This window comes from Gossypium raimondii, chromosome 4, assembly GCF_025698545.1.
Source record: "Gossypium raimondii isolate GPD5lz chromosome 4, ASM2569854v1, whole genome shotgun sequence".
Taxonomy (NCBI): domain Eukaryota; kingdom Viridiplantae; phylum Streptophyta; class Magnoliopsida; order Malvales; family Malvaceae; genus Gossypium; species Gossypium raimondii.
In genome coordinates, this window is record NC_068568.1 from 43,619,734 (window position 1) to 43,636,398 (window position 16,665).

The following is a 16,665-nucleotide window of genomic DNA, read 5'->3' on the forward strand; positions in this document are numbered from 1 at the left end:
ATTTTCTTGAATTAACATAACTTATTGAAATCTCTTATTTTCTTTATTTTAATCTTCAATTTCAAGTACCTGAATCTCTTCTAGAGTTTTACTTATTACTTATGTCTTATGTCTCTTCTGGAGCACTCGCCTCCACTATATAACTATTTAGAAGAATTTTCATCTTTGGAACCGATCAATCTATTATTTATTCTAACTGATTGTCTTACTGGGACTTTGATTCAAAATATTAGATGGTATATAACACTTGGTTATTCTCTTTAAGTTTGTGAATACATTTGATAGTTAAATTGTAATAAAGTGAGTTATCCAATTTTAAACTTCGGTTCAAATTACTATCTATAAGGATCCAGATAATGATAACTCATTACAAGCGGTGATTTCATTCAACTATTATTTCTCTCCCCTAATATCGGAAAATTATCAAATCAAAATAGTAATCACAAATCATGTCATAATTGAGTCTCCAATACATTCAAAACATCTAATAATACAAGGAGACTTGTAATTAATATATATTCTCAACTTTCTTTGAGGATTCACTCATCTTTGTGCATTGTGGAACAATTGGAACATAAACGCACATACAAAAATTCAAAGATGAGAAATATTTAGCTCTTAACTAAAACCAATTGTAATGGAGAGTATTTATAACTTATTGATTTGATGCATATAACATGTAAATCAACATAATCTCATGTTGAGATAGGAAGTTTAGTTCTCTTAAGTAATGATTTTGATATTAATCGGAGGCGTTCAATCAATAATTTCTCTAAATCATTATGCGCATAAATAATAAACTTTTACAAAAGGTTTTCAAACTCAATCAATAAAAGACTGAGATATAAACTCATCAGTATTAGTAAGATGAATTGTGTTAATTGCATGATCTGAAATTAATTATTTAAACAAACAATCTTGCAAACGATAGGTTGCAAGTTGATAAAACATACGTGATTATTTTGTAGATGCATCTACCAAAATCATAAAATATCAAAACCATCCACATGGTGAATGAATGAGCTTTAGCTAGTGAATTTCTAATAGGCAATTTTCATTGAGAACAAGTAACAAATGAGAATTCTTTAAATTAAAGAATCTTCTAGTTTTTTAATGAATGTTCATATGAAATCTCAATTAATTTTCACATCACATATGATCCAAAATGGTTTAACTAGTCACGCCAAGTAGTAAATGTATTTGCATTAGTAAACTTTTGGTTTACTTTAACATGTATTTACTAGTAATGTCAATATAAATTATGACAAATTAATAATCTTCTTGACATTCCTTTTACTTTGTATCCACATATAAATACTATTGTGACACTTACTATTAGAAATGTCTAAATCAACGTAAAGTCTATAATGTCACTAAATCAACAAAATAAATATAATTTTCAAACAATTATATGCAATATTCGATTCAGGGAATATGCCAAAATATTTAAATCAAATCAATAACTTAATCCTCCTTTTTTTCATCCTTTCAAAATAGATATTTATAGCAATAGTAATTCATATGAAATATAATATTTTATCATTCATAATCTCAATATGATATCCATTATAATGAATATCTTTTAAAACTAATGCATTAACCATCACAAATTTTGTGCTTTTTAGATATTGATATATTAGCTCTTCCGGAACTTTCAACTAATTTTGTACTACCAAATATTGGAATAATATCGCTTTTATTTTCTTTTATGATTGGGCTCATTTTAGGGAATGCAATAAATTTACTAAGACAAAATTATAATCGTCCCAATAGATTCTTTATTTCATAAACACCATTGCCAACATGCGTGGATTTCAAATCAAAATCTATCTATCCATGTTGTCATGATTAGTCTCCAATTATAACAAACATGATATAATAAATAAATCATAGTAAAATATACCTAAAGATCTAAGTGGTTAAAAGCTCTAATGATTAGCCATAGTGCGAAGGCCTCAATTGAATACTGAAATTGCAATAGCTCTAGAAGGCAATCGACAATAACTTGAGCAGCAAATTTGGAGTAACCGTATTATAAAATAAAAGACAATTGTGCTCATAATGTGTTATAAAATAAAAGATAGAGAATAAAGAAAAAAGAGAATGAGAGAGCAAAGAGACAACATATTTTATTCATCAATTGAAATATTTACAATGCTTTTCAAAAGTCTATATTTATAGGTATAAGAAGTATACATGAAGTAGAGATCTACTTCTAATCACTATTAGAATTTAAAGTACATCAAAACTTATCTTGATTTTGATAGACATCCACTTAATAAGATATTCATAATATTTTATATTTATCATTGTGTTAGATGCATTTTATTTTTAACAAATTTGTTTGATATATATTTTTCTTTATATATGATTTTCTTTATATTAAATATTTATTTTCTTCATTTGTATTGTGGGTATCAAATAATTATTTCAAATATTATTATTTTTATATGAATAATATTTCAAATATCATTGTTTTTATCTACATTAAAGGCATGGTAAATTCTAATATTATAAAATCAAAATTATTTGTTATTGTATTTATAAATAAAGGAGTTATTAATTAAAATATTTTTAACATAATGATATATATAAAATATATTTATTAATTATTAATTAAAAATTAAAAAATTTAAAACAACATGAAATAAAATTATAAATATATTTATGAGAGGAATTGAACCCAAGATTTAAAGATAAAACCTTTAACACGTAACTATCTAATCAAAGGAAATGTTGTATGAAGTTATTGAAAAAATTTGTTTTGTAGAATACAGTTTTAGACACATCAAAAGAAAACCCTTCTTAAAGGACGTGTTTTCTATTTCTCTCTAAAATCGATCTATTTCTTTAAATATCGGAAAAATCAACCTATATCCCTAATTATTTTTTAAAAACAACATTTTCTTCAGATTTACCCTTAAAATGATTGTTTCTAAATTCTTAGATTTATTATTTATTCTAATTCACCTAACGCCTATTTTTTTTTCAAGTTTACCTTTTAAATAAAAATATAAAAAGAATTATACAACTCTACTTTCATATTTAATTTCCTGTAAAAAAATGTTTGGATGTTGTGTTTAGTGTGTGCAACAATCTTTGAGTGTTCATCTACTCTCATTTCATATATTGAATATGTCGATTATTTGAAAATTTGTCGAATTTTGTGAATCATGAAATGATCAAAATGTTTGGCATTCGTAAAACTTATCTATGAAGTTAAAATTATGCGTAAATTGTAAATTTTAATATTTAATTTAGATATTTTTAATCTCATAATTTATGAATTTTAAAATTTCAGTCTTGAACAAATAATAATCGTTAAATTCATTTAATTAAAGTTTTTTTTAAATCATTGTGATAAATATATTACCATATATATATAATGTCATGATAACTTATTATTTTCATATATTACTCACAAAAAATAATTATGAATTTAAAGTGCGTTAATATTAAAATTTCAAATTTCAAAAATATAAAGGCTAATAAATTATCTAATTAGAGAACATGAATTAAATCAACAACATTAGGCATTGTACAAAACTAATAGCAAAGTTCAACAAATTTGATGTTACCATTTGATCAATACTAAAATTTTAAAACATAAAAATATAAATACTAAAATTGACCAATTCAAAAATATTTAACCAAATTAAAATATAGGGACTATCCACAATTTATACAAAGTACAAAGGAATATCTAACATATATTGAATATGTATATTGAGCCTTCAAGAAAGGGAAAAACTAGAGATTCATGGAATGAAAAAGTGGCTCTTGTTTTGTATGCTTGCTCCTTTATTATTGTTTGCCGGTGAAGTCAAAAAATATATTTAAGGGTCAAAATTAAATTGTATATTTTTATGATAATAAAAATGTAATTTTATTGTTTTAATATGTATATTTATAATTTTAAAATATTAAATTAATTTTTTATGATTTTTAAGACAATTAAAGTATAATTTTACTTTTACTATTTAAATTTTTATTAAATTTTAAAACAACCTAAATAGAAAATTTTTCTCGGGCTAAACTCTGACAGCCCATGGCTATGCACCTAATCTACCACGTACGGTACAAAAAAGTGTGCCTCTTAGAATCTGTTAAGCATCATAAATATCATTTAATATTATTAAAAAAATAAAATTACAAGACAAAAATGAATGGACTTTGGATATAGAAAATAGGGTAAGCTAATTTTTCATTGTTTAAAAAAATATTTTGACTCTAAAAATACTTTTAAAATAAAATTGTGCAGAATAAGGAGAAGTTAAAATTTTAGTTTTTCTCTCAAAAGTACTTTTGGTCTTAATTACTTTTTATCCCTCCAATAACGTTGTACTTTTTTTTCTTGGTGCTTAATTATGAATATGTTAAAATCATTAATTAAAAATAAAAAATTTTAAAATACTAATTACAAATATTTAATGTTTATATTTAAATATTTAAAATATAGTTTATATATTCTAATTAAATTTTATAAATAATTAATATTTATTGCTTAAAATATTTAAAATTTATATTTCATATATTAAAATATTAACAACAAATTATAATAATTTTTTATATTCTTACTAAAATATAATAATATTAACTAATTTAAATATTATTTAAATGCATATTTGTTACTTGATAATAACATGTCTAAAATGGACATTTTATTTCTCAAAAGTACTTTTTTGACAAAGAATGCTAAACACTCAATAAATATAATAGTAGAGTTTTGTAATTTCATTTTAAATATGCTAAAAGTTTTTGTAATTGTGTAAAATTTAAATTTTAGTTATATATTTTAATTTTGAGACATTTAATTTTTATATTTTTATTCAAAATTTTGGTTCCTCCATCAATTTTATTTTTAGAATTGTTAATGTGATTGTTATAAAAAAGATAAAAATAACTTTTTAACCCTTAATGTTTACATTTTTGTCAATTTAGTCTTTATTTTTACACTACATAAACAATTACAAAAATATTTTAAAATTAAAAGGTCTTTTTATTTTCAATAAAAATATAAAATTTTTGAAAAAAAACTCTTAAAAATTTAAAATAAAATAAATTAAATAGTCCATTTTAAATAATTTTCAAATGGAAAATATAAAATTTCAAATTTTTAAAAAAAAAAGTGTTATTTACTCCAAGTATGGTAATAAACTGTTTTTTTTAATTTTAAAGAATAATATGACAAAATTAATGCTTAGAAATATTCATTTGTATCCAAATGTTGAGAATAATATAGTTTTCATTATTCTCATTATAAATTTTTATTATAGTTGATATTGAATAGTTTTATATAAATTTTAAGAACTAAGATGTGCTCCAACAAAATTGATTTTTTAAAATAAAAGAAATAATATTGGGGTTTTAATAATATAAAATCATTGATTATGAACTAATAATTATTCTGAATTATATTAATTTCTTATTTATTTTATATAATCTAACTCACCTAAATTTTGAAAGCAACAAGGGGTTATCTCTTTAAAACTTGTGATAATTGTAAACCTACCACAACTACTTTACATTCATAAAATGTAAATATAATTGTTTTCTATATTTATTTATCTTAAATTTATATTTGTTTTGCATTGTTTAAGAGTCTAGTTATTAATGCATATCTAAAACTTCATTTATATCGGAGAGGTTTGAATAAATATATAAGGTTCGAAAATAAGTTTCGACAAAAAAATAGGTCTATTTAAAATATAAGTTGAATTTGGACTCCAAAGCTTACGACTTGAGTTCTGTCCAATCTGTTTTCAAGTCATGTGATATTTTATTTTACATTATTTTATTTATATCTATTAAAATTTAAATCTGTAATAATATTTAATACTATAACATAAGCAAAGTCATTTTCCTCAAGAAGAAGATGGTTGATGAGGGGATCAGTAGGGTGACCAAGAAGGTGTGACGAAAAAGGGATGATACGATTGACACGGGTGATTCGATGAGTGCATCTAATGGAGGTCATGAGTCTCGTTTAAAGATGTGCTCTTAGAAGAAGATAATATTAGGAAAGAGGTTCATGAAGATGATGATATGGAGCTACATGATGGCGATGTAATAATGAAAATTATAGATGGTATCCTATTTAGTTGCTTATTAAAAAGAGTGCATTCATTGATTGAGAAAACTATGAGCCTTACTATGATTATCAAACCAATGGGAAGGAGGGTATGGTTTAATTCTACACACTCTGAAAATCGAAATCAACAATTCAACTTATGGACTTGGAAAATGACTACTATTAAGTTGAAAGATGAATAAAGTTTGTGCTAAACAAAATGGATGGGATGCTAGGAGGCTCTCTATGTTGAGAAGAATTACTCTTGCTAAATCGGTGCTTTTAGCTATCCCTAATTACTTCGTGAACTCAACGTTGATTCCCTTTTTTTTTTTGCAATAAAATTGAGAAGTTGACTCAAGCATTTATTTAAGGCTCAACTGTTGACTCTTGTAAATCGACCCTTGTTAATTGAGATCATTGTTGTAGGTGGCTTGCTAATGATGGTTTGGGTCTTCACAATTTGAATAAGCTTAATAAAGTTTTTTTTTGTTCAAACTTGATTTTTAAATTTTATGTGATGTTGGAGTATTTTGGGTTCAAGTTATGAGAAACAAATACAATGTTGTTAATATGTTTGGCGTTTTCTGTCGAGAGTTTGGAATGAGGTGATTCAAAGAGTTCATTAGTTGGTTAGTGATGGTCGATTGATTAGCTTATTCAATTATTTTAAAACGGAATAATACTGAATCTCTTATAAAATTATTTTTTTTACAAAATTCTTTTAAATTAATCGAAAGATTATTTTAAGAGTTTCAATTTCTACAATTACCCAATCTTACCAACTATAACGAAGAAAATTCATGATTGCAATGCATTTTGAAGGATTTGAGACGATGAATCAATTTATACAACCATTATATACTTATCATGATACTCAGTCATGCAATTAACATGAATATGGAAACAAATATATTGATCTCGAATCATAAAAGTACAAACTGAATTCTTGTCACTTGTTGACGACTCTCATTTTTCCTTTCCCTCTCGACGCCCAGCATCATCTTTAGTTACGAACAATAGTTCAATAAATAAACAGTATCAAATTTCATCTAATTCACATTCAAATACAAAGCCAACCATATTTTTCATGTTATTCAATTTAGTCCCTATACTCGAGATAAACATATTTTTCGATATCTAGATTCAGATTAAAATTTAATTCCACATTCTTTCATTAGGGACCCCATACTTCCTATTCATGGAATAATTTCATGAAAGATTTTCAATTTATTCAATTTGGTCCCTAATGTTATAAAGTTAATTAACAAGATTAATTGGTTTTACAATTTAGTCCTTGTCATGATCTAATGTTAATATCTATTAAATTTAAGTCTAATTCATCAATTTCTCAACAATAATGACTTACTAAAAATTCATCAATTGAACAATTTGATACATGGGCTAACTAAATCAAGTCCCCATGATTATAAATCTATAAAAATTATAAGAAAATAGATTAAGTACCTTATGGATTTTGATGGTCGAATGTTGAAACAAATGGAGGATTTTTCTTTTTTTCTTTCTAGGGTGGGACGGCTCGGCTAAGCTAAATGAAGAAGATGTTTCATCTCCACTAACTTTAATATATATGCTAATTAATCTTAATTAATCATAATCAATTTTTTAATTAAATCGTTTCTAAGTGCAAATCATCGTCACACTCCTCGTCTATTTAAAATCGGTTTATTATCCATTTTAATCCTTTGAATAATTGTTACTTAGGTCTTCAAGTCTTTTCTTAATTAAAACTCAATAGTGATTGGACTATTAGAATTTAGTCCTTAAGTTTTAATTAATCATTTTCTCGGCTAAATTACTTAACCAAACTTCAATATAATTTTATATTAACTTCATAAATATTTTTATTTTATATTTACGGATTCAATTTACAAAAATAAAATTTTGAAACCATATTTTTCCACACCACTAAAAACTAAATCATTACAAATTTAGTCATCCCAAAAACTCCTCGTAATATTAGTCTACGCTACTATTGTACTCGAGACTTACAAAGTCAGCCATTGGATCATCAAACTCTTGTAGGTCAAATCTGGCCTTCATGTCTTCCTTGTAAGTACCCCATTCCAACTTATCAGACCCTCCTTCGTATTGAGTGTAATATTGGTGCCACTGTAAAGCTTTTCCCTCTAGACTTTCTGTTCAGCTACCACCGATGCTACGATGAATTATTGTTCTAACTTCATGAGCCATCCTTTAAAGTCGCCACTGTTAAACTTTGGGCATTCCCGCTTAAAGGTTCGTTGAAGCCCTAACTCAATATATTGTGGTTGCCTGAAAATTGGTTGCTGAGCCACCATGGCTCCTTTCCTTTTGCAGAGCTAGCAGAACCAAATAACACCGCAGATTTGTCTGGGGTATCTTTCTCTGTTATAAACTCGAAAAAAGACTTTAAGATCTAACCAGAGTTCATTGAACCGCTCATCCCTCTTCTTATCTAATGCTTGAATTTTTGCTTAAGTTTTCAACAGATCTTGCTGCTGTTGGGAAACTTGATTCTGGAGTCTGGTGGTAATATCGTCTGTCAGCATGATGCCAGAGTCAAGGCTTTGATACCACTGATGAGGGGTGAAGTTTCACAAAGAAAAGAAAATAATAGAGAAGAAAGATTCTATAGACGAGGAATAGAAAATTTAAGAGAACATTGAGAAGAGAAAAAATAGGGAAAATTGCCTACTCAAAAGTCAAAAGCATGACTAATATAATATATATATATATATATATATATAATATCCAGCTAATTACATCAGTCAAAAGAACAAACAAAATAACAGAAGCAATACAATATTCTAATAGAATAGCAATGGCGGCTATAACCAACCAAATAACAGCAGAAAGAAAAGACAAATATCGTAACAATCTCATCATAGATTCGAATCATATTTAATTTTTTATACAATATTTAGAACTACACATAATCTCTCCCCAACTCATAAATAGTAGGATAATACGCTTCAGCACACTCAAACTCACGTCTTATTATGTTGACAACAATATTCATATCAATCGAGTTAAAGATTCAATCGGCTTAATAAAAGATTGAGATTAAGGATTTGTAATTAATAAAAGTATGACGTGTAAAAATAAAAGAAAAAAGATTTAAAAACCATTTAATTAAAATCAAGCACTTCAAAATTTTTAAAAAAAGTAATTAAGTGCTTTAATGGCAAAGAAAATTATAAATTAGAAGTTCATTTGAATACAAAGAAGTAAAAGGGCTTGTTTGAACATAATGTAATAGTTTGAGGACTTCCGAACATTAGCCTAAATCTTAATACCATAACTCTAGCCCTAAACTGCTTCAACTTTGGGGGAACGCCTCCACCGTATCCTATATATAATCCTTGATTTTTTTTTTTTTGGTTATTCATAATTAAAAATTTCTTCTTTCTGTAATATTGTTTTCTTTAATCTTTAATCTTTGAATTTTGATTTTGTTTATTTAATAAACCGGGGCGGGCGTGTCCTCGCTTTGAAGGCTGCCATGGAAGCAATTGCGAGGAAAAAAGTGGAAGAAGGGTACGATTGTTCGATTTGTTTGGAAAAGTTTAAAGAGGAAGAAGAAGGAAGTGAGATGCCATGCAAGCATGTGTTTCATTCCGATTGTGTTGAAAAGTGGCTGCGCATCAATCGGTCCTGCCCGGTTTGTCGGTTTGTGATGCCGGATGAGGAGGGTGAAAGCAGCGGCGGCGGCAATGGTAATTTGGGAATATTGGGATCGGGAAATCAGGAGATTGTACAGTCGGTTGTAAGAGTATCTAGCTTGGCTAATTTGATAGCATTAGCAATGACGGCTTCAGGTCTGAGGTCGGAACAATGATGATGGTGAGGAGTGTTTAGCTGAAGCTATACTTTCAAGAGTTTTTGTGAACCAAACTAATCAAAATTCTTGCATTTTTATTTAGAGAGTAGAGTAGATAATTATGATGATGATGCTGAAGCATACCCTTCTACAGGACTAGTATTGAGTAGGACAATGATCTTCCATACTGGTAGAAGTCAATATTGATTTCTGATTTTAGGGGTGTTTTGATTTATTGAATATATGATTTTTTTTTTAGGTTGACAAGTAAATTTAAAATTTTGATAGTTTTTATTATTGTTTTAACAAGTATTTTGAAAATTTTAATGAAATTATTATTGTTGTTAAAAATGTTTTTGAAAGAATAAAACATGATATATGTTTTAAAGTAGAAAATATACTAAAAGATAAAATGCAATTTCATTAAAAATACCTTTTGCTAAAAATCAAAAGTTAAAAGTATTTTAGCATGGTAAATGGGAAGTATATAGTTTGAGTGGAAGGTATGATTTTAGTGTAATTTTAAAACAAATTTATATACAATAATTATAATAGTTCATAATTTATAAATTATATTTATTATATCTACTCTTTAATGTTTAAGATGGTAAACTCAATGAATGTGAGTTTCAAGCTCATTAGCATGAGATCCAATGTTTGATCCTAATATTTGTAAAATCTTTCTTTATTGTAATGTAATTATTCCTTGTTTTTAATTAGATTTCAATTTTATTTAAGAAAAAGATAAATTTGATTAAAAATAATAGAAAAACAGAGTAAATTTGTCCAAAATTTAAATTTTGATCGAAATCTCAGATTACAAGGGTAAAAATGAGACACTCGTGTTCATAAGCTATTCAAGCAAGTAATTATCGAACCAAGTTTGAGATATTGATCGAACTAACTCCAATATTAATAGTACTTAACTCAAACGGCTTGCGATTCATATCGAGCTTTTCATAATAACGTTGTTAATATAAAATTTTATGCATAGATATTATCTGTATTGATATATATTTATTTAACGACTGAATATGACACTTAGATTGTTAAAATATTAATTGTATAAGAAAATACGAAAAAGAGTAAAATTATTTTCATATTATTAAATTACATTATAGCCCTTGATATATATTATTAACCCTAAGCTTAATTATTGAGTTGAACTAGAGCTCGGGTTTGAGCTTGACTATAAAAATTGATAAACAAACTTAATCGAGATTCAATGTCATGGATTTTACAATCTTTTTATCTAAAAAAGAACCCTGTGATTTGTATATATCAACAATAATGGCCGATTCATGCAAGTAGTAGTGCTTATCCCTTCCCAACCACATCTTCAAAAATATGCTCTATCCTTTCTTCCTTTTACACCGGTTTGTTCAAATCATCTTTAAAGATTTTAATGTACATCATATCCCCATGCCATGTCCCTACATAAATGCTTTATGAAAGATATAAGAGTTGGAGCAACATAACATAGACACAGATAAGAGGTTGAACCAATGTTAAACCGACATGCAAAGCAAAATCGGTTTATTCTTTACTGCTAACAGCTTAAAATCATAAAAAGGAAAGGAACTAAATTACCTCTGCGATATATCTGCATGCTGTTCATCTCGCCTTTTCTTCCTTTAACGGAATATGCTTGAAACAAGGAAAAACGCACTTTTAGTACCAACTGGTAACGCTTCGGCGACAGAAAACATAAGCAAATATAACCACCGGCTTTGTTAATATCGAATATGATAAGATATACTACTATCAAATGTACACAACAATAGAGCGTAGAAGATTCAGCAGAGAATACTTGCAAGACATATAACCTTCTCAAAATCATCTGGTTCAGGAACTGTATGAGCAATAATTCTCACTACACCAAGTTCATGTAATCAGCAGTACACTACTATGAAGCTGAAAATGTAGGAAATATTACTTGTAAAACAGATCAAAGATTCAAAAGACCTTGTAGCTAAGCCCTAAAGTATGCCCGAGTGAGAGAGCTTATCTCGGACCTTGCTCTTGTTCCATGAACCTGTCTTTGCGAAATTGACCCATAGATCAACCTCAGAGTAAGGAATTAGATAATGCTCATTGCCGGCCCAAGTGTTAAAACATCAAATCAGAGTAAGAGGTGGGAGTAACACCTATATGGCTTGCAGGAGTGGAAGTCCCATCCATCGAGGATAAGATCTGAGGAAGCTTAGAACTCCTTATCGGACTCCTTGTACAAGGCGCATCACGATCAAATAATTCTCGTAACACACCAACAATCAAACAGCTCAACAAAAGCATGATTATCTAATGCCTTAAAGGTTTCAAATTTCAATGATTTATAGCTACACAAAAATAAATTGCAAAACTAAGAACGCAAACACATAAGCTTTACAACATAAATTTCCCTAAAATAGCTATAAAATAAACTAAAGGGTTATTATTTTCTCCGCTAATAACCCGACTGTATATAATCCTTACAACTTATTGCTATGAGAAGCTTATTTAAAGACAACATAGCTTGAGAAGGCACTCAAACTCCTCTCAGCATTACGAGCTAGTTTCTGTATTTGCTTTAAAATTCATCTATCTAATCGTATCCTTAAACCCTATTTCTTGATCTTTCTTTGCTTCTTCAGTCCCGGAACCTCCAATCTGCCAACGGAACATCCACATTTAGCTCGAAACACAAGCACTGCTCTTCCATTAACCGGTGCCAGCCTCTTTAGCTCGGCTTCCAATTCCTTGTGATGATTGTGCAGCAATTGGAGAAGTCCTTTGGAAACACCATCTTTAACCGTAGGGCTCAAGTTCTTAACACACTCCTCGGTTTCCAACTGAATATCGAATTCGGTGGCCTTATTGAGCCCTTTACAGTGAGGGTTCCCACATTTCCTAGTTGTACAAAGAAGCAAAATCCAAGCAGCTATTGCAGAACAAGAAAAACCAAGTCCTATGGATCCGTATATCATTGGAGATATCATCATTTCATCTCTAACCAAATCATATGCAGCTTCGATGAATTCAATCACTTTCAAAGATATGCATTTTATAGTTGGAAACAATAAGATTCCAAAAGCAGCAATCACAGCAATTAAGATTACAACATCAACGGCGGCAGATCTTGATCTTTCACAAGAGGGGATTTTTAAACAACTTGGTGGATTGAATACCTTTTGTGGCGGATTGAATACCTTTTGTTTCTTACAAAAATTGCCCTTTGATGACGCTGATTTGGGGTTCATCATGAGATCACTTGAATTCCCAGAATTTGCCATTGGAGAAGCCTGGTCAACCGAATTGCAGACGGAGATTGATCTATGGAAATATACCATTTCAAATCAAACCCTGAAACTTAACTCCAAAAGAACCCAATAAATAAATTTTTCCTTCAACCCTAAACTCCAAATCCAGACCAAACCCACCTCATAAAAGCTCAAAAAACAAAGGGAAATAACTTTATTATTTCCACCTCAACAAGATCAGGTGCTTCAATTAGTATCCAAATGATTATATCCCTTTAAAAGAAAAAAAAACACCAAAAAGTTGGGAAATTTTCAATCCTAAATTTAGATTTGAGATTGAATTGTTAAAGAGCAAAAGAAGAAGTGGAAATGAATTAAATTAAGACAGGCCGGCTACGGGAAGAGAGAGAAAGGGAACAAAAACTATAGTTGTTTTACACGTTTAAATAAAAAAAATTAAAAATGGATATTGTTTTCTGGGCTTTTGATTATTAGAATGGGCTTCAACTTTGCTTTTTTTTTTTTTTTTAATTTGAAAAAATTGTGTTTTCAGTGTTGATGATTTTATGGGTCCGTCTTCCTTTTCTTTTAAATATTTTATTTTAGAAAACATTTCCCATCACTCCAATCTAGCTAAAATACAAAAAAAATGTCGATTTTTTTGAAAAATTATTGGATTAAGTCGGTTTTTTCAAAATTTATCGAATTAGGCTGAAAAAATGAAAATGCGTTCAGTTGAATGCGTTTTCAACGGATTGGCAAGAAAACGCTTTCAACTGTAAGCGTTTTTATTCTCTCTCCACGAACTAGGGTTATTTTATTATTTTAGGGTTAGGGTTTAACTTTTTGTTAAAGGCTTAATGTTAGGGTTTTATAAGATTAAGGGTTTTAGGGTTTATAAAATAATAGATTAGGGTTTTTTATACTTTTCAAAATTTTGACATTATTTAGAGTCCAATTTGGTATAATTTTCAAAAATGACAAGTAGCAAAATTGTATTTACAACAATCGTATTTACACCAATCATATATTTGAATTATTTGAATTGTAAAATTTAATTTGATTCGAAATTAAAATTTGAATTACTCAATTCGATTAACTTTTAGTTTGTATTTTTTCGAATGGAACTGAGTTTTGATCACCCATAGTTTACGGCAACTTGAGGTTTATCAGAATTTTTCAGAAAATATTATCCCAGGAATATCAAGATATTTGTTGGGTGAGTGGGAAGTTTGTAGGAGTTGAATTTGGTAGTGGGAAAACGTTCTACGTAAGGTGCGTTTTCAGTGCAATGTCAGAAAAGTGAAAGCGCGCCAACTGGACGCATTTTTGTGCCATATCAGCTGAAAACGTGTTTAGCTAGATGTGCTTTCAGTGTATTTTTCTGACATTGCACTGAAAACGCATCCGACTGGGCGCGTTTTCAGTGACATTTTTTGACATGTCACTAAAATTGCACCCTACGTAGAGCGTTTTTCCTCTACCAAATTCTACACATGCAAACTTGCCACTCACCTGTGAGATATCTCGGGAATATTTTCTAAACCAGTTGTCACTCACCCTTGCTCTATAAAAGGATGGCTTTCAGCATTGAGTGCCATAAGGCAATTTCGAGCAAGCTAAATCACATGAAGAATCACAAGAAGAGGAAGTTTGCAAGCCATTTCATAAGGCATAATTTGGAGCAAACACGTAATTGCATCAAGTAAGGTTTGACTTTTGTTGTTCATATATAATTACAATTCTATTTTTCTGCATAATGTTTTTGTTTCCAACATGTGAAACAGGTTATTTCGTTGAAATGAGTGGACGAATTAATGTTGTTGCTTATTACGACGGTGAAGTCCGTGACATTGACAATGGAGTTGTTTTTTCATCGGAGAACACAACGCAATTGACTTTGAACTCGAACATACAATTGTTTGAGCTGTGTGCTAAAATTAGGCAAAAAATTGTTGGATCCACCTAGATGAGAATATCGTTATTGAAATATCAATTTTGTATTTCGGTCAACCCAGTCAAATATGACGCTTTCGGTATCAAAAGTGAAAAGGGGATGGGGTGGTGCATACACATATTGTTAGTGGATCACCAATACTAGAGTTACATGCGGAGTTTGCAAACACAGATAAAGGTGGTCAGAGGTCGACATATGTTCAATTCGAGAGGCTAGAATGGAAGAGCAACTTGAGATTCCAACGACACAATTGTGTGGTGGGTTCATTGCTTTGTTAGAAAGTTCCCATTATGATATCCTAGAATCATCAATGGAAAGACACTAATCGATCCCAGCCCTAGATTTCAACCGCGACATGTAGAACGTGTAACAGCCCGATTTTGACCCTAATCGGAATAGTAGTTTCGGGACCACAAATCCGAGTCCAAAAAATATTTTAATATTATTTTATGAGTTTATTATGTGTGAATTTGATTGTGTGAAATTTTCGTGTTTTAATTTTTGTCGTTTGAGTGACCGATTAAAGAAAATGGCTTAATCGCGTAAAATAAAAATTTAGGGGTTAAATCTAAAAGTACCTAATTGTTGTTGTCTTTATAAAATAGGAGATTTATGATGAAATAAAGCCAAAATATAGTTAGTGGGTGGTATTGGTCAAGAACAACCTTGTATATAAGGTTTAAATATTTAGAAACAAAGGTTAAATAAGTAAACTAATAATTATGATAATAAATGTTACATTATATCAAATTAAACTCCATTTTCTCCATCTTTCTTGACCGAAACTAAACTAAAGAAAACAAAAAAAACAAAGCTAGGTATTTGGCCATTGATTAGTTTGATTCAAGGTGAGTTCTAGCTTGGTTTTTGATAATTTTTATATTTTTGAGATCGTTGCTTCGAATACTTCAAAACTCATGCTTAATTTTGTGAATTGATGATGATTTTGAAATGTTTCATTGATAAATGTTTGAGTTTTATGATGTTAGTTGATGAAATATGAAATATATGTGTTAGATTAACATGTTTTGTCTTTGAATTTTTGGTAAATTTGAGTAATTAGGGCTAAATTAAGAAAATAATTTTTTGAAGGACTAAAATGCGAAATAAATGAAATGCATGGAATTGTATGAATACAAGGAAGATTCGACCTAACTATGTTGTTGTGAGATTTTGTGTATTTTGTGTGTTATGCAATAAAGACTAAATTGCAAAAAGTGTAAAATATTAGGGGGAAATGGTAATTTCCCATTTATGTGTTTTTGGACTAAGTTGAATGGAATTATATTTAAATTATTTTATTTTTAATACATTTAGATCAAGAACCAAAGAAATCGGAGTTGGATCGAGGAAAAACCAAAGTCGTCGATTAACCGTCCTATTCCGATTTTTCATTGTCCGAGGTAAGTCTATCAGCAAATAAATGTTGTTAAATTAGAATGTATATGAATTTTATATGCTGAATTTAATTGTATGAATTTTTCCTACTAATAGTCGAATGTATGGATGCTTGTAAGTTTTGGGTACGAGTTCGATTTTACTAAGATACAATGTTTGAAAAGCTTAGAATGAATCT

The 16,665-nt window shown here is 28.7% G+C and overlaps 2 protein-coding genes across 2 annotated transcripts; one reads left to right on the forward strand and one right to left on the reverse strand.

Annotated features, from left to right (window-relative positions):
* The first annotated feature begins 9,350 nt into the window (after positions 1 to 9,350).
* Positions 9,351 to 9,995, forward strand: LOC105779198 (E3 ubiquitin-protein ligase MPSR1). Its single transcript, XM_012602960.2, has one exon. The coding sequence runs from the start codon at positions 9,576 to 9,578 to the stop codon at positions 9,909 to 9,911; it is 336 nt and encodes a 111-aa protein (XP_012458414.1). The 5' UTR covers positions 9,351 to 9,575; the 3' UTR covers positions 9,912 to 9,995.
* Positions 9,996 to 12,190: 2,195 nt separating this feature from the next.
* Positions 12,191 to 13,553, reverse strand: LOC105779193 (uncharacterized protein At5g19025). Its single transcript, XM_012602955.2, has one exon. It carries the CDS (start codon positions 13,220 to 13,222, stop codon positions 12,497 to 12,499), a length of 726 nt encoding a protein of 241 aa, XP_012458409.1. The 5' UTR covers positions 13,223 to 13,553; the 3' UTR covers positions 12,191 to 12,496.
* Between the last annotated feature and the right edge of the window lie 3,112 nt (positions 13,554 to 16,665).

What these genes read in the sequence shown, in the direction of transcription:
- LOC105779198 (XM_012602960.2), top strand. Translation starts at nt 9,576, where the DNA reads ATGGAAGCAATTGCGAGGAAAAAAGTGGAAGAAGGGTACGATTGTTCG.
- LOC105779193 (XM_012602955.2), bottom strand. Translation starts at nt 13,222, where the DNA reads ATGGTATATTTCCATAGATCAATCTCCGTCTGCAATTCGGTTGACCAG.